Below are 18007 nucleotides of genomic sequence, written 5' to 3' on the forward strand. Positions count from 1 at the left end.
ATAATTAAATTCTCTACATATTGATATAAACATGTTATCTATGGATGTCTGAAGTGACAGCTTCAGTTAGTGGATGGCCGTTGAGTGTCAAATGTTTTAAATGTAAAACCCGATCCAGGAACACATTAAGCAACAAGCCTTGAGCTTGAAAAACTGGTAAACAGCACTGTAGCATTTAGTGATGCAATACTGGCCCTGCAACACTTGTAGTGGACAAACATCAGTGACATATGATGGGTTTAGCATCACAGTGCTACTTAACATTGTTTGCTGCTGTACTTTGCTTTTACGGGCCTTTCCCGCACTATTACTTGTTAAACTAGTATGTTAACAATACTTATGGTTAGACAAAGCACCTTTGACTATATTCTACAACTCAACCTAAGCAGCTTACAATACTGAAACAATACTAAATGTATATGACAGTATTTAGACTGTTAAATTACCTTTGCTTTTGTAATTTTTTGTTTTCATATGGTTTGTTGTAGTTCTCATTCCAGTTACTAGGATTGTTTCTCAGTTGTTGATATACTGGTTTGTACATTAAATACGTGAAAGGTGAACCATACCTTATTCCAGACAGAGTAGCTGAAGTGTAAAAATTAAAAAAAATCCCAGGTAGGTTGCCTAATACAAATATAAAAACAGAATAGCTCCTGTAGTAACTGTGACCTTAACATTGTCAGTCACTTTGAAGAAAAGTGTCAGCTACATGTAAATGCATGTATGACAACATTTGACAGGAAATATTGTATTTACAGAAGTTCATTTGTTTCACAATTAGTCAAGACCCAAAAGAGAAAGAAGTTAGCTGCTGAAGAGGGTCCTGCTACAAACTTTAACAAGCCAACCAAGTACTCCAGCACTGTAGAAGTAGAAGCCTTATACTCCTTTCTCTGGAGGTAAAAGACTTAAAACAGTAAGAGTGACAGATGTACAAAGATATTTTGATGTAGACAGCAAATGAGACAAACACCCCATAAGGCAGTAAGATGATAGAGGGAAAAGACTAGCCTGCAGAAAGCACCAGGGCTCTGTGTGTTAAAGTGCAGCAATTGGTATGTAAAAAGTCTTTTTCATTTATTTCACAGTCTTAAATTAACCACTGACAGTAAATCATATTCAAGCAGCTTAAGTCTACCTTTCATGATGTAAAATTAAAGTTGTTGAAATGCCAGTGTGCTAAAATGCACAAACCAGTGGTGTAACAGTGATCAAAAACAGTCCCCTACTAACATGACGTAAAGATTGTTCCTCAGCTGACCAATGAAACTGCTGCATAAGTGCAAAAGAAATGTCATTTCAGCATCACAATAACAACCCAAATGGGCATATGTGAGATAGACTGATCACATACAACCATGTTCAGACTGCACTAAAACACCATTAAGAGGTCTAGGATCCATGTGGCATAAATCAAAGGGAAGGGCTGGGTACAGAGGGAGAGGAGCTCTGCCAGATGATCATGTGGCTGCGTTCTGAACGCTGGTGGAGGGCATCAGGAGAATTGTCACTCCCATCATCTCCTGAAGGATGAAAGATTTCAACCACTGTCAGTCCCTCTAAGACCATGGAATAAAAATGCAAAAATACTACTATAGAAGAGTAATTTGGTTATGCAAATTTCACACATATGGCACAAAGAATAGAGGCGATATTGAAAAATACGTAATACGAAAGGGTGGGACCCATGGTGGACAGGGCCTCACTTGTGCATTTTTCACAAGTTTAGGCGTGATCATTTTAGATGTGTTTGCAGATAACATCCGAAATTGCTGTCGTTGTCAGAGGATTAACATACATCAAGCCATTTCTTACAATTTTTTTTTTTTTTATAGAAGAGGGGAAAAAAAAAAAGGGGGGGGGGGGGTTAAAAAGGATGAGGAAAAAAAATTCAAATAAAAAGCATGTTGAAAAAGGCAATATGCTTACCAATCCGGAAATTGATATACCCTTCACCACCACTCAGTATAAGGTGAGGTGTAGAAACTGAGATCCCAGCAGTGGCAGAAGGATTTAAACAGCCTAGGATTGATACCAAAAAACCACCACACAACTGAAATCAAGAAGTTAAACACCAGACTTCAGCAGCCTATGGCCTTTAAACTTCAAATGGTTACTCTAGCACATTTTACCCAATATATTTGTAAAACAGTACTTTCCCAGGTCATTGGAACTGGATACTTTCTCAAAGGCAGTAAAAATCTGAATTGGAAAGCCTTGTAATAACTGATAAGTCAAAGTTCAAACAAAATTTTGTAGTCTATACAGCAAACATAACCTACCTGCAACACATTCTACAAAATATTTGCTGGGAATTTATGAAAAGTAATCCCAATTACTGCTTTTCGTGCATTGAAATATCATAGATGTCAGCATTTTTTATTCATATGTTATTGTGCAACATTAATTAAGACAAGGGAACGTGTGCTTTGCAGCACAAAGACAATTGGAGGAACAATACAAGTTGACCTATTAAAAGTAATAAGTCAAGGACTACATACCAGCAGCAGAAACAATAAATTTGACAGCCTGACGATGCCCATGGTAGCAGAGTTGGGCCCCAGGCAGAGAGCAGTATGGTATAGAGGCTGACTCTGAACCTAAACAAAAATATAGACATGACGACATATTGACAGTGATCGTGAGGAAGATCATCTGAAAGAACATCTACAGGATAGGAGAGGGAGGAGAGGAAAAAAAAAAAAAAAAAAAAAAAAATTTTTTCTCTTCACAAATGTAAGAATACTCACTGAGTAGTACAGGGATTGAGAAAATGGCTCCACTTCCTGTGCCCAACCATAACCTCCCACAGATTATTGCCAAGGAAGAAATCTGGAGAGGACAGGATGACAGGAAGGCAGGACCTGAAGGAAACATGGAAACACAGGGAGAGAGAGAAAAAAAAAAAAAAAAAACAAAACTTTGGTTGAAATTAAATAGTACAGACAAACAATATAGTGACATAAAACAAGCAAGAGATGCAGAAATAAGAGTAATACACATTCAAACCTAGTGCATTGGTAACTAGCTGGGTCAAATCCACTTGTTGTAAGGGCCGACAGGTTGACCAATCAAAGAGACGAAGGACGGCATCAAGCCGACAAGATGCCCACACACCACTGCCAGCCGAACACAGAAAGCGCACTTGTTGTTCACGACGCTCCGACACAGAGAACGAGTGCTGAAACATAAGATGGGCTTTACCAGTGAGGGTAGCTACTGAGTTCTGACACAGGATTTATAAAATTGAAAGGGAGGGGGGAGAAACTGCAAATCCTTTGTAAGCACAAACCAAAATGAAAAGCAAAGCATTGCTTTAAGCAAGCATCTCATCTTACCTCTACTTTCCTACTGTTAACATCAATCACATGAATGTTATTCCAGTAGCCCACCCACAACCGTGTCTCCCTCGCAAGGACACAACGGATGGGCTGTACTGGGTTGGATCCCAAGACAATCGCATCCTGAGTTCGGAGATTCCATTTACCTGTTATTCACACAGTTAAATAGTTCTGTAACAGATTTTCAGTTGCAAGATGAGTAGGTAAGCAAAAAAGCAGATAGCAAAAGAGTGAATGAAATTAAAACCTACCTGAATTTTGAGTGAAAAACAACAGTGAGCCATTGGCTAACCCTGCAATCACCTGACCCTGAAAATACCTGAAAAGAGCATTAATCAGAAGCAAAACCTTAGAACCTGCTAAATGACAGATAGCAAAATGACTGCGACGACCAAAGAATGACTCACGTAAGAGAGTGCACTCCTTCAGCAAGCGAGACAGATTTCAAGCAGCACCTCCTGGCCAGAGATGCAGAGTGGACTAAAATGCTAGTCAGAAAAAAAACAAAAGAACATGTTCAAGCAACTCTGTATTGTTTTGTTTTCTGCATTATAAAAGTATTGATTTAATTCAACACAAAAACAACCTCTCACCTTCCATCCTGAGTCCCAAACCACACTGTTCCTGGAGATTCTCCTGGTATGTAAAGGAAATTACACATGGTGAGACTAAATCACATTTTCTTTATTGTTCCAGTTGCCACAGAAACGTTGGCAAGAACTAGCAGGAACAGGTTACTGTGTGAGTGGCAATTTTTTTCCCCCACTGATTAAATTTAATTAGAAAATAAAACAGAAAAACATCCAAACACCATTTCCTACCCTTTACATTTTATTGAATGATTGCATTTCTTTATAGGAGAATGGCTCTTAATCATGTGAACAGATGAGGACATTATTCTGTGATGTATTCCATTGAATTTCAGCAGATGAATTATACCCCATCAGCAAGATATTTTATGAATGGAAAGTGAGAAATGTGAGCCGGTAAAGCAGAAATGTAGAAATATATGGGTGACGGAAAAAGCTAGAGGGAAAGAAGTCTGATGAAGTAAGCTACATGCGATGACAAAGGCAGAAAACATTAAGATAATGTAGCAAAATAAAAACTGGTTACTCAATCAGTTTTTGGACATTTCAGATCTTAACAGGTAAATTAATTTTTTTTATAAATTTTGACCACCTTGAAATTCAAAATTTGATGAGAATGCTGCAATTCTGCCTTAATATTCTTTGAAAAAAGCAGAGTATAAATTGGCAAACAATGGCATACATTATAAAAACAAAAATGTTAATGAATCTTGAGCTTTCCATCTGGCAGTGGTTTTGCATACTGCAGGATGTAGTATGAGCAGAATGAATATCAATGAGACAACAGGCAGTCGTTTTTCATTCTTCAGGAAATATTATTGAGGAAGTGTGCAATAAAACAGAAGTGTGGAACACACCAAAAAAAGAAGAAAAAAAAACCTCATGTGATAGAGGGACTAAAACTGTTTTGCATGTGTTAACTGTCAAGTGAACACATGATCTATAAAACCTTTTCCCCCTTCAAAAAGGTGTTTCCCTGACCTGATGCCTAGGTTTTGGGGGCGGGGGCGAGTGGTTTTGTTCCTGGTTGTTTACTAATTTATGAGTTTCTTGTAACAAGGAGCGTGTAGGTGAAAACAAGTAAAAACAGTAAATATGAAGAGCAAGGAAAGAGTGAAGCCTTATGAACGCTCAGTAACAAGTAACTGTGAGCCACCAATGACTCCAGCTGGACCAGATTCAGTGTATGAAAGTGTGATACAGACTTGTGATTTGACTCATGTCAATCACTGATAGTTGAATCACTGAAAGGCAGTTCCCACCATTGTGGTTGAAGCCTCAGGCCCACCTCAAGAACACTTAACAACTGCAAGGCCTAAAACATCCTGACTGACCAGTGGGGGGCACAGCACAGAGACACAGGGCAGGTGAGGTGGGTGGAAGACTGAACTGATCCAGGACGGTGTTGGCACGCGCTGGGTCAATCACTGTCACATCGCTGCTGGAAGCAGGACCAGAGACCACCCACACTGAACACTAACAGGGTGGAAAAAAGAAGGACAGTGAGGGTAAAGGATGTTTGTGTTTGTTGCTACATGCGTTGACTAGACTTCATGCCTAGTGTTAAGTGACTACAGCGACTAAGGAACAACTTACTGCCGGCTCACGTGAAATATCAGGCGTGACAGCGACAGCACAGGTCAGCTGCAAGAACAGAATGCAAAAAATCAAATGTACTTCTAACTCACAGAAGTTATTACTTATGCTGAAATAGTGACTGTTAGGAATTTTTACCTTAGCAGCGGCATCCCTCTGGTCCAGTAGTCGCAGCTGGACTAGTACCGGTACATCCTTAGGTTCTGAAGGGGTCCTACTATCATCCTGAAATATGTGATCGTCACAGCCACACAACTGTCAATGCAATAGTAAAGACAATACTATAAAGTTCTTTCCAGGAAGACAACTTAAGATACAAGAAGATGGGCTTTTATGGAAACCGCTGATGTAAAAACCCAAAACTGACTTGTAAAACTGTTCTGCAGTCTTACAACAAACCCCTTTACTACTAATTTCCATTTATCTAAAAGCTGCTTACTTTCAGCATTTGGCACTTCCCTTATGTTCATCAGAAGGCTTAAAAAGTACCTTATTCATATATTTAACCAGACAAAGCCATGTACAGTTGTCTTCATGATAATAGTGTAGGGAGAGATTAGCAGTGGAGACAAAAAGGAAGAGGTGCAAACAAAGTATGTATGCTTAAGTGCCATATAAAAACAACTGAAGCGGAAAAAATTGCAGCAAACAAAGGATTGCAAAGGAAAGTTTTAAAACTGTTAAAATGATGTGTACAAGGCAAGGTGGTGCCTGTATATTACCTTTGTCATTTCCTGTGGCACAGGTAAGCTCCAACCGTGGATCTGTCGTTTTCCCAGAGTATTCCACACATGGGTGCGGATGTCTCTGTACAACTCCCTCCTCCTAACTCGTGGGGAGGGAGTAGTGGGGGGTGATCCACTGCGAGACAGACACACAAGAGTGATCTAAAGATGGCATGGTGAGACACTTGCTTCCAGCCACTGATGTCAGCACCATTATACCTCCATGAGCTGGACTTTTTTCTAAGCAAGATAGTGGCAACTCCATGTCCAACCCAGGAAGGTTCAGACTTGTTTAACTGTTGCTACATGCAACAGAGCAGAATGGATTGGCAGACATTTACTCTGTACAATCATACTTACTCCGTTTGAGTATGGCCCACAGTCAACTGCCGTGGAGTTTGCAGTGATACGGTGCGAGCTGGTGTTTGTGGAGGGAAGGAGGAACCACCACCAGCAGGCACCGCCAGCGGATCCTTGGTCAGACCAAACAAGCGGTTAAACCTAACGAACAAAGAATTTTTTCACATAATGTCATATTGGTGTTGACACTATAAGATGGGTTTTCATTCAGGGTCACTGAGTACGAGTTATGCACACTCAAAAATGGAATAATGAAACAAGAATATTTTGAGGATATTTGCAAGAAACCCAAACAGAGTATACAGTGGACTTTCACATCAATGAAAGTTCCCCAGCATGCACATACCTTTTCCACAAGGTGGTCTTCCTCTCTTCAGTGCTCCTTTCTTCCTTGGTAGCCCTGAAGGTTGAGGAATTGGCATGAGAAGAAATACAAACCAGCAGCCCTCAAGTGTCAATTGGTCTGTGAGCTGACACTCATCGTATCTGAGTCAAGTGGTGTTTAAATTCCTCAGGTATGTTAGTCCATTGTGAATTTATACAATGTTAAAAATTTAAACATGCATACTGTTTGCTCACAAAAAACCCTATCAACTTATGTTAGAACATGTCCATTATTTCATCAATCCACCATATTCATTTTCATGTGTGGCTTTTTACTGTGGTATGTGAAGAGATAAATGAATACATCAATTTCTCCTTCAAAGAGAAGTTTGTTGGTTGTTTTGAGGAAAAGTGGTCACCTGCTTCTTTGAACTGTGTGAGGAAGTAAAAATCTAATCGTCAGGTGTTCACCGAGCTTGGCATTCAGATCGCAAACACTTCATCACCAGTTGAGGCGACAGTGTTTAATGCACTGATTGTATCTGAGCCATTAAAGCGCTGAGGTCACCTCAACTGGTGATGAAACATTTGTGGTCCGTATGCCAAGGAGGTCACAGAACACCTGAACATTTGAATCAACAACCCAAGCTATGCACACCATAAATCTGCTCTACCATTTCTAAAAATTTAATCTATTTGCATGAGCGTGAACAAGTTTTCCACTTGTCAAACACATGCATGACATGGCTGATTTGGTATACCTGGATGATGCGTTTAGCATCTTCAATGAACCTTTCACTGTAGGACAGAGATGTCACAATCTTTAACGTTGTAGACAAAGTAAAGGTTATGTGTATAAAGTTGGAGCTATAGTGTGATAACTGACAGCCAAGACTAACTCATTCCCAACTCTTAGCGATTTCCTTGTTGCATCTCAGCAAGAAATCAATGAACAGATTGGTATAAACTTTAAAGCACACCTATGGGGCCTGTGTGAGCCCAAAGAAAATAAATTCACCATTTATTCTCCAAAGCCAGAGGGATAACTTGAGCAGGACATAAATTGAAAGAGACGCAGCTGACGTGGACAATTGTCCAACCTCAACCAAAGGATGTAGGTAATGTTTTTAGTCATCCAGTTTTTCAAGGGTGCTGCAGAAAAGACACACCTGAGCAACTCAGAACGGCGCACAGCCTCCTGCAGCTCAAACAGGCGCTCCTTATACTGATTCTTCTCCATCACCACTCGTGCCATTTCAGAGCGAGAGAAGCGCCGCAAGGAGGTAGGCCCTGACAACTGAAGGAATAAGAGGGATGGAGACCCGAGTGTGTTAATATTTTAGACCCTGCGTAATGTATTTAACACTGACATCATCCACAGGTCAGGTAGAACAGGTAATATATAAAAAAAAAAAAAGCAAACTACAATCTGGACAATGTGAGAATGACACTTTAGGTAATATGTAGAAACCATCTTTCTCACCTCTGAGTCTTCTCTCTGAATCTGTTCCAGTTCCTTCCTAAGTCTTAAAAATTCACAAATGATAATCAATGACAAGTCAATTAAGTCACTGAGATCACCTGTCAAAATAAAGCACATCTTTCCAAGAAAAAAGATTTATGAACCTTAAAAAGGATGATATTCATATGGGGGTCAATATGAACAACAAACGACTGGTTACACAACACACACAGTAAAATAAAGGAAAGACTTTCTTAGAAGGCTGAAGTTATTTAACATATGCAGCAAAATACCACACATTTTATCAGACAGTAGTTGCACGTGTCGTGTTTTATGGTGTGTGTGTTGGGAGGTGGAGTCAAGTGCTGGTGAGAGGCACAGACTCAAGCTTGTGAAGAAAGTAGGTTCTCTCCTGGATCTGACCCTCAACTCAATGCAAGGAGTGGAAGAGGTGCGGATGAGGAGGAAGTTAAGAGTCCATCATGGGCAATAGCTCTCTCCCACTCCACGAGAGAATTACCATGAGCTCCTTCAGCCACTGGATTGTTCAATGCATTTTTGGAGGACTTTCTTCCCAACAACGATCCATGTCTATATTTCAGTCAAGGACCTGTTAGCTTCTCAATAAGGAGATGCAAGGGGTGCACTAAGAGTCATTGCACTGGTTTAATCATTCTCACTTTAGTTCTAGAATGTCTAACATGTACTGATTATTTTGACATTTTGGCTCTGTCATTTATGTATTGTCTGACTCCACCATGTCATAGTCATGACTTGTGTCATGTTGAGCTGCTGTGTGTAAATTTCCCTGCAGGGATTAAAAAAAGCATTACACTATCCTGTCCTTAAAAGGTGACTGGAATGCATCTTTTTACCGTTTTGTTTCATCCTCCATTTCCCTCACCCTCCCTTCCAGTCGTGTGATGGTTTCTCGACAAGATTCCACTTCCAAACTTAGAAGTGTTCTCTCATTGGTCAGTTCCTCCACACGACAGATCAGCGACTTTCGGGCTGAATCAATCTGTTCACTTCAGTACAGTAAAACAGAAAGTGTAAATATTTGCACACAAAATACTATAAAATAGCATAAGTTCACACTAAAAATAGTTAAAAAATAATTAATTGGTGAGAAAGGGGGATTTCACTAGTTTAATACAGCAAAGAAGAAATGATCTTACTTGGTTCGTTTCAGTTCCTCATACTGAGAAAGAATCTCCTCAAACTGGTCTGTACTACCTGCAATGCAAAGAGGAATCGGTAATAAGAGCTGCTCTTTAATAACATTTTGCTTCTGTGACTTGGTCAGCTTGCATAGAACTGAATTCAACTGCAAGCTCCTGAGGCCTAACCCTCACATAGTCCTAATAATTTTCCTTATTGGTCAAACCCGCATTAGCTACCCCCCCCCACCCCCTGCCCCTCTCCTTATTCCTTCACCTCGCACACTGGCCCCCTGGTCCACACTTTCCACATACTCCCGGCTCAGCTCGGAAAGCTCAGAGAAAACAGAGTCCGTGTTCCTGAGCTCCCACTCCAGGCTATCATCCTCATCCTCTCCTTCCTCGCTGTCTGCTCCCTCACTTCCAGGGTGCTGCTTCACACTGTCCCCAGGCTCTGCTTGAGCTGGGTCAGTTGTGTGTTCCAGTTCAGCTCTGCACAGACACCGAGAGACAGTGAAATGAAAACATATTACAAAACAGAGCAATGCTCCGGCAGATATATTCTGAAGAACTAAATTCATATCAGCTCTCACTTGTTGAATGTGAGATTAAAAATTACCTCAGTCAAAATGAGATAATACATATGCGATACACTAAATCACTGGGATTAAAAAGGCAGTAAATAGATTGTATGTAGCAAACTAAAGGAGTGTAACTTCCCCGCCATGTATTTGAACCATTGTTAAAGTAGAAAATCCTGCCAAGAGCACTGAGTAAGAACAAAACTGGTTTCAATTCTTCCTATGAGAAACACCCACTTGTTCTCATCACAAAGAGGCAGTCAAATACAGTTACAAACAATATGATCTACTGGAAGTTGTAGTGACTTTGGATTCACCATCATTGTTCCTCATTCATTCTTTAGTTACCCAGACAATTTTATGTAAATCCCTAAGTTATAGCTTCACATCTAGATGTTTAAGGATACAAATCTGTTCAATTACCTAGAAAGTCCATTAGGAAGCATAGCAACTACATGGTTAACTTCCAAAGTTTGTGATAATTGTCCACAAAGTGATCAGTCACATCAGAGTATTAAAAAAAATATAAACACCTGGTTGTTGAAACAAGACAATCTAGCTGGACCAGCTCAGGCGTGGAGCTGACAATGGCATCAATAAAAGACGAAGTTCTCGACTTTGCTTCTGTCAGTCTGGCCTCATCTTTCGCTCTGTCCTCCTCGCCACTCGGTGGCTCCGTGTGGCCGGGGATGGGAGGAGTTTCTGCTCTCACCTTTGCCTGCAGTAGATTCCCAACCATCGCTCAGAAAAGCACGAAATATCAAACACTATACCAGAAGCGCTCGAAAACAAAAATCAAGCTACTTCATTACCTGCATGACTGACGCATGATCCGATGAGACATCCGATGTCTTTGGATGCCTATGACTAAAGGAGGAGCAGTTTGCACTTACAAAACTACAAGGCTGTGGATTCATTACTACAAGTAGCAAAACAGAAGTCACAGGTCACCTTATAGGGGAAAGGGATCCCTCTCCTCTTTCATAATCCTTCCTCCTATCCAGAAGTTCCCTGTAGCTGTGCAATAACTGCAAAAGGATAAATAACCTCACCTTCTTGTGGTAGTTATGGCAAAAGAAAAAAAAAAATTAAGGCAAAAGTTACCAAAACGTGGAGAATCAAGAGTCTCATCTTTACCTTATTGTGTGTGTGTTTGAGTGCATTTAAGTCACGAGTAAGACCAGCTTTCTGCTCCTCCAAGGCCACCACTGGATAGTTACAACAAAACACTCAATTTCAATATAACACTTCATTAATACAAAAAAAAAAAAAAAAGACCTGAACTTTGAAAATTTGACCAAAGCAATTTGTGTATTTAAAATGAGATTAACTTCTGCAGCGGTAAGCCAGAGGTGAGTGATGAAAGTAGTGGTAACCTCTCAAAGTCATTATCAGAAGTGCACACAAACACTGTAAATAATGAAGAACAGTAGGTGAGTGCAGATGAAACCAGACTCACACTGGTCTGCTTGTTCTCTGGCCTTTCTCTCTAGTTCTCTCTCTCTCCGCTCTCTCTCTTTCTCCCTTCCACGCATCGTCCTTCGCTCCTGCTCAAACTGGTCATCCAGCTCCAAATACCGCTGCCAGAGATAGAAATAGGGTTAGATACGAACCCCCTTCCCTCCCTCTTTTTACATCTCTCTCATTATTAAGTCCGGTGAACAGAAGTAGACTCCTGTCCAGTCAAATGTTTCTATGCACCTTCTTTGTCTCCAATTAATGTACTGAATGCAAGCCCAGCATACACAGTAAGCACTGTGCTCCCTCACCTCTTGGCTTTCTTTCCTTAGTGCCCTCTCACTCTGGAACCTCTCCAGCAGCTCTTCCCTCTCCGCCTTCTCCCTTTCTGCTTCCTTCTCACTCTCTCTCAACTGGGCCCGGCAGCTGGCCAGCCCCTCCAGAACCCACACCAGGATGGGCACAAGGGGCTCCACAACATCAGTGCCATGGGTCTCTATCACAGACTGAAGGCCAACGAGAGAGGGTGCTGTAATGCATGCCAGTCACTTAAAGCCAGCAACAGAAATAATGGCAGGCAATAAAGTAAGTGTACAGAATGGAGGGAGGCAGATAGAGAGGCATAACAGCACTCAAAACACCCCCATTATTGCTTATTATCATCAATCATTATCACAGGGTATTACTGTGAAGAATCCCTTACTGTAGGGGTTAGTGTGCAGTGTTTATTAACAAGGGAGTCCACTGCGTGGAACCTGTTACCTGTAACTCGGAGTAGACCTTTCCAGCCTCTTCACTCACAATTTCAGGGTCCAGTTCCAGTTCTCCTGCCCCGCAGAGAACACCCTCACCAAACTCCATCCTTGCAATCTTTCACTGTCTACAGCACCTCTGTCTCTGGATATGTGCGCTGCACAAACTGCTAACACTGGGCCTAGCTTCACCACGTTGAAAAACTCATAAATACGTACCAAATACAAATCTATGTTTCTCAACAATTCCTCGATCATTCCCCGTTTCCAGTTCATCCATGTCCACACGCTTAATACTTCCAGCAAGTACACCTACACTGCTGAGGCAGCTTGAGCTATCTAGCGTCAGTAGATGCCATAGTGTTCATTCTGGGGGGAGAAAAAGAAAAAATAAGTCTCCAAATTATAACAGAAAATTCAAAACTGTTTCAGCAGTCTGTTGCAGCACTACCAAGCCAACTGAAATACACATAGGAAAAGGACAAAATGAATAATAAACAGCCATCCATCTACATCATCAACATCTACAGCATGAATGAGCAGAGATGAAGATTTTACATTTATGCAGTCTTTGAGTTGCCTTGATTAATTCATTGTTTTAAGGAAAAACTCACTTGACCTTGACTGTGTAATTAATTGATTTACTGGGCCACATTCCAGTCAGCAGTAAAGTACACCTGTAAAAGCCATCGAACAGTAAGGCTCAGACCTCACAAGGAACAGCTGCTTCTCTTGACCTCCTCAACAGCCTCATCCGACCTGCAGGTCTCTGCGGGAGGTGTCCCTTTCCTGACCCAACACAGGCTTTTCAGTCTTCATCTAATCCTTCACGATCTCTTTGACACTAAGAGTCAGTCCGCTCTCCTGATGGGAAACCCTCTTTCCCCACCTTCTCCTTCCTTTTCCAGCCAAATCCTGATCTTTCGCACGACGGTGATCGCGCACCAATCCGCATCAACCCGGACCGAGGTCTCAGACCAGCGCCGCATGGAAAAGCTGTGCAGGTTTTTCCAACCGCCACAACAGCAGATCCAAGTTCCTCCGACTCTCTGCGCTACACCTGAACGACAGCCCCCCCCCCTCACCTCCTCTTACCAGGAACGAACTCCCCACCTGAGACACGGCCTCGTGCCGAAATGCCATTTCGCAGCTGTGACGGAAAAACAGAAACATACATGGGGCACGGGTGCGACGGCCCTGTGGCTGTCATACGCACACAAGACATGTACGAATATCCACTTTGGGTCTGTTTGTGATCAGATTAGCTGCTTTTGAGAGAGCATTAGCCATATGAATAATATGCAGGCTGTCAGGTATTGTGGAGGTAAAAATATTACCAGCAGTAAGGGGGGGGGGGAATCCCCCATCATACATAATCATATAGTTAACATTCTGACTGACTTGTCTTTCTAGCTCCTAAGCCTTAAGGCACGAACAGATGGTTTCATTAATGATACATAGGTGTGTATCAGTTACATGGTATCACTTTCTACGCGTTAAACTTTTTGTTCCCCAGTATATTATTCCTGTTGAAGAACTGCTCTGCTCTGCTCTGGTCTGGTTCTCGTACGGACGGACGGAGGCGCTGAGACCACTTCACTTCTGTGCACTATTATTACCGTCTTTCACTGCAGCTGCTGAGCTGTGTGTACCGCGAAAGACCACGCTTAAGGTAAAGTAAAACACGAAAAAGACGAGCGGAACGGGTGGTGGGGGGTTACTGAGGACAGAAGTCCGAGCCGGGGTCCGAGCGCGGCTGACTAGTGGACGAACTCACTGACGAAGAGAGCCAGAGCCGGAGCCGGAGCCGGAGCCTGGGAGACACCGACCGACCGAGCGGCGGCGCCACCCGCCTCAGCCGCGGCGCGGAGTCACCGTACCTACCTCAGCAACTTATTAAGCAGCTAACTTACGCTTTTATTACTGCCAACTCACCTGTTCCCATGTCACCGCATGCCGGCCAAAAACTACCTTTATTCCCTCACGCAAATTTATTTGTGCCGTTCACTTTTCCGTGAGGCTATTAATTACTCAAACGGGGCTTAACGAGAGAGGGCGTACATTTCGAATGAGGCGCGTGATTGACTCCTCCTGAGCCAATCGAATCCTTGCAGCGGTCAGCAGTAGCCAATGGCGTGAGGGGGAAGGCGTGACGGAGGCAGTTCCTGTTTTCATGCGGAGGAAGAAAAAGTTTCCTGAAACTTGAAGGCAGACACGTGACGAGCGGGCCTGTGCGGTCATGTGACTGAAAGTGTCCAAGTCCAGGGCTGTATGAATTATTGACGGTGTGATCCTTTTCACCTCGAGCCGCGGTGTGTGTTTTTCCTTCAGACGTGAGCGCTTTATTACAGACGGATTGCTGATCGAATGTACATGTTGGGCCACAGTCCAAAGTTACAGAGCTGGTTAACTATAGGAAAAGTTAAAAATCCTTCATGTCGCTGTTGTTTGCTTACAGAAGAAGATCGACTTGCCAATCTCTGCAGGAAAGTGCTACCTGTTGGTGTTTCGAGGCAATACTGCCGGAGACAACTTTCAGAGGGCCATTTGTTCCATTTAGCTCTGATGAAATAGTAGCATCAATTAATTCCAGTCAGGTTTTTCCTGTTAGTGTAGTGATTAGCGGAGTCTCGCACGTAACCCAGACGTTTTGTTGAGCAACACGTTTGAAAACATTCTGAAAAAACTCACTTGTGCCTTGTAGGGTCCAAAATTGCTAAGAATGTGTGTGTGTGTCTTTTTTTTTAAGAAACAGAATTCATCATGTAGTGGTGCAAATGACATGTATAACAAATCCGACAAATGAAATGAGAGAGAAAGAAAATTGTTTTATTCTTCACAGTACATTTAAATTGAAAAAAGTTCTTGTTTTACAGTTTCGCCCACACTCAACTCACACGTGGCAGCGCTTCCCATCCTTACAGTGGAAAACACGGTAATGGCATTAGACGGCAGTGCAGTTCCCTTTGCGCCCGGCAGGGGGCAGTAGACAGACACAAACAAGAGCGCCAGGCCTGGCAGCGGGCCCATTAGCATCGTGTCCCTTTTTTCAATTATTCTTATGATCCAGCTGCAGACGAAGCGCACTCACTATCGCGGCTCCTTTCACATCATCTACGTGAAAACTGTTCCTCCCTCACCTTATTACAGTGGTTGCAATGCAAGGCCACCTTCCTGCAGCCAAAGAGGCCTTTTTATACCAGCAACACAGGGTGCAAGGCTGGAGGGGGAGGGGACACACCCAGGATGGGACGCCAGTCCATCACAAGGCACCCCAAGCGGGACTCGAACCCCAGATGCAGGGGAGAGCACCGCCGCACCCCCCCTCTTTTTATACCAATAACTTGTACAAAAATTAATTCTCCTCTCGTGAGTCAGAAATATAATATTTGATGTTTGATAATAATTCCTCTGATCTTCCCTTCCTACTGATAGATATATAAATCTGTGCACACGCTGAAGCTCCTTTATATGGCAATGCCGTTTTTCAAAAGTAGCGGTCAATGAAATGTTTGCCATTTCAGTAAGATTAGAAATATTTGACAATGGAACTCTGTTTGTTTAGTGCTACAATGGAAGGGAAAATTAGGTTTTCTTTCGCTGCTTTCAGAGGAAGGACTTAGACCTTTTCCTGTTACTTCCTGCCTGATTGGGCTGTCAGAGTGGAAGAAAGGCAGGGAAACGACGACATTAAGTAAGAAAGACAGACGCCCCGAGACAAACAAACGCAAGGGATAAAGTAAAAGCCAGTAACATTGCCTGTAAAATTTTCCTCTTCTGTCCCTACAGTCGAAGACTCATTTTAAATGTGTAACGTAAAGCATCCCGCAACAGAATCCGTTGTGACGTGAAAAGTAATCTTTGACTTTCATATCGAAAAAAAAAGCAGCCGAAAAAATTTGGGCAAACATTCAACGCTTGAACTGCAGCTGCTTCCAACACAAAAACTGCAACTTAATTAAACACGTGAAGAGCAGCAGTCAAATAAAATAAAACTGCAGGCACGAAGACTGAAAAAGAAAGATCATTGACAGGAACAGGTGGATGCTGAACAGAGAAATAAAATTGTGAATTTTAAAAATGACTGAAAAACAAAGATCATTGACAGGAACAGGTGGATGCTGAACAGGACAGTTATTCACAAACCACCCCTTTATATTTTAGTACTCATGTCAAAGATTATTTCCCTTAAGTTTTCTTTGAATTTTCTCCCTTTTCTCACATAGCTCAACTCTTTTTATGTTATTCTTCAATTTAACAATGGAAAAATGTGAACATACACATTTTCCATACTACAAACAGTATTTTTTACATTTATTTATTAATGTACAGTAGGTTTCAGGCCACATTTTAGGTGGAGAAAACATGAGCTGGTTACATAGGTAAGATGCCTTGGTTACTTATCTTTTGCTGAATTCACCAGTTCATTCATATGATGACAGAAGTCATGGAGCAGAGAGAACAATGTCTTAACAAGTTTATATATTTATATTGTATAGTGCACATATTCAAACATCCAACACACCGGAATAAATCAGGTTTTATCAAAAAATATTGGGTGAATATTGCTGTTGAATTAGGAACAATTAAGAAAACAGTCATTTCTAGCATGTGCCTTTTTTTTGGTTAACCTATAAACAATTTTGTAGGGAATCGTCCACTAAGCCTCGTCATGACTGCCGTCATACAGGATAAATGAAGCATAAAGGTTTTTTCGGTGGAAATTGCTCTTTGTTATATTCATTGCTGGAGTGAAAATAAATGTTGCATTTCCATATGAAGATGGAAAGCTACACATACCGTGTCCAATATAAAAAAAGCAAGAAATGTAAAATATAGACGTTTAAGGATGGTCTTTTACACGGTTACAATCTTCACGCAGTCACTGCCCCTGTCTCCCACTAGCACAACCTTCCCGTCATCTACCCCTCTCCGCTTCCTTCCGCAGCGGTACCCAGCGACACTCCCCACGACCCCCAAATTGATGGCCAAGACCACCAGTCCTATAACAAGGAGGAGTGAGATCGTATCATGTCTGTGCACCCACTGGTCCCACATCCCCAGCAGGGCCACACTCATACCAGTCAGGGTGCCCCAAACCCCAAAAGCCAGGAGGCAGGAGCCCCATGTCAGCTCCGCACCCCCTGTCATCACGGTGACACCTGCCACAGAAACCATGCCACCGGGCAGGACCACAGCCTCTGATTTTGAGTCGAAGGTCACAGCAGAGGTGCATGGAGAAGGAGCGGGGGTGTTGGCGGTAGACATCGTTGTCTCTCTTGAACCCTGCTTTTCCTCCCTTTCTGCTGCAGTCCGAGGCTTTTGGCCGCAGCGTGTTGTTTCTTCGCTGCTCTTCCTCGCTCTCGGAGTGCCTCTCCACTCCTGTTTTATAAAGCCGTTTGTTCGTAAAAATTCCTCAGATTCTCAGCAGATACTTCAAATATTGTCTAATTTCAGGGGGAAAAAAATTGAGCTGTTTTTAATTGCATAATTTATGCATTGTTCTATATTTTAATAATTTTTAATGAACAACTAAAAAGACTAAAACAAGTCTTTATCTCTCAGAAGCATTTATAACTGCTAGAATGTGACATATTTGTATTCATTGAAATGATTCTCCTTAAATCAAAGTGCTGCATTGTTGCTGTAGTTATA

General features: G+C 42.0%; 1 protein-coding gene across 4 annotated transcripts; it reads right to left on the minus strand.

Annotated features, from left to right (window-relative positions):
- Positions 1–674: 674 nt before the first annotated feature.
- On the minus strand, positions 675–14405 carry LOC108924309 (C-Jun-amino-terminal kinase-interacting protein 3). Of its 4 annotated transcripts, none has more exons than XM_018735623.2 (29): positions 14288–14405; positions 12572–12721; positions 12363–12427; positions 11912–12106; positions 11602–11722; positions 11280–11350; positions 11094–11170; positions 10955–11009; positions 10676–10860; positions 9839–10053; positions 9580–9637; positions 9277–9429; positions 8423–8465; positions 8109–8236; positions 6962–7015; positions 6616–6756; positions 6253–6391; positions 5669–5755; positions 5531–5578; positions 5269–5410; positions 3938–3980; positions 3752–3832; positions 3596–3663; positions 3342–3490; positions 3013–3184; positions 2754–2867; positions 2505–2603; positions 1933–2025; positions 675–1526 (listed from the first exon to the last, which is right to left on the minus strand). In XM_018735623.2, exons 2-29 carry the CDS (start codon positions 12630–12632, stop codon positions 1417–1419), a joined length of 2967 nt encoding a protein of 988 aa, XP_018591139.1. In that variant the 5' UTR covers positions 12633–12721; positions 14288–14405; the 3' UTR covers positions 675–1416. The 4 variants fall into 4 exon arrangements, with proteins under 4 accessions (XP_018591139.1, XP_018591123.1, XP_018591148.1 ...); XM_018735607.2 differs by having other exon boundaries at positions 5669–5785; XM_018735632.2 differs by lacking the exon at positions 14288–14405 and having other exon boundaries at positions 12363–12637.
- Positions 14406–18007: the final 3602 nt, after the last annotated feature.

Source organism: Scleropages formosus, chromosome 18, assembly GCF_900964775.1.
Source record: "Scleropages formosus chromosome 18, fSclFor1.1, whole genome shotgun sequence".
In the NCBI taxonomy this organism is placed as follows: Eukaryota; Metazoa; Chordata; class Actinopteri; order Osteoglossiformes; family Osteoglossidae; genus Scleropages; species Scleropages formosus.

What these genes read in the sequence shown, in the direction of transcription:
- LOC108924309 (XM_018735607.2), bottom strand. Translation starts at nt 12,632, where the DNA reads ATGGATGAACTGGAAACGGGGAATGATCGAGGAATTGTTGAGAAACAT. An exon ending in ATATTTCACGTGAGCCGGCA is followed by an intron (nt 5,411 to 5,530) that starts GTAAGTTGTTCC and finishes CCACCCTGTTAG; the next exon opens with TGTTCAGTGTGGGTGGTCTC. An exon ending in GCTAGTTACCAATGCACTAG is followed by an intron (nt 2,868 to 3,012) that starts GTTTGAATGTGT and finishes TGTTTCCTTCAG; the next exon opens with GTCCTGCCTTCCTGTCATCC.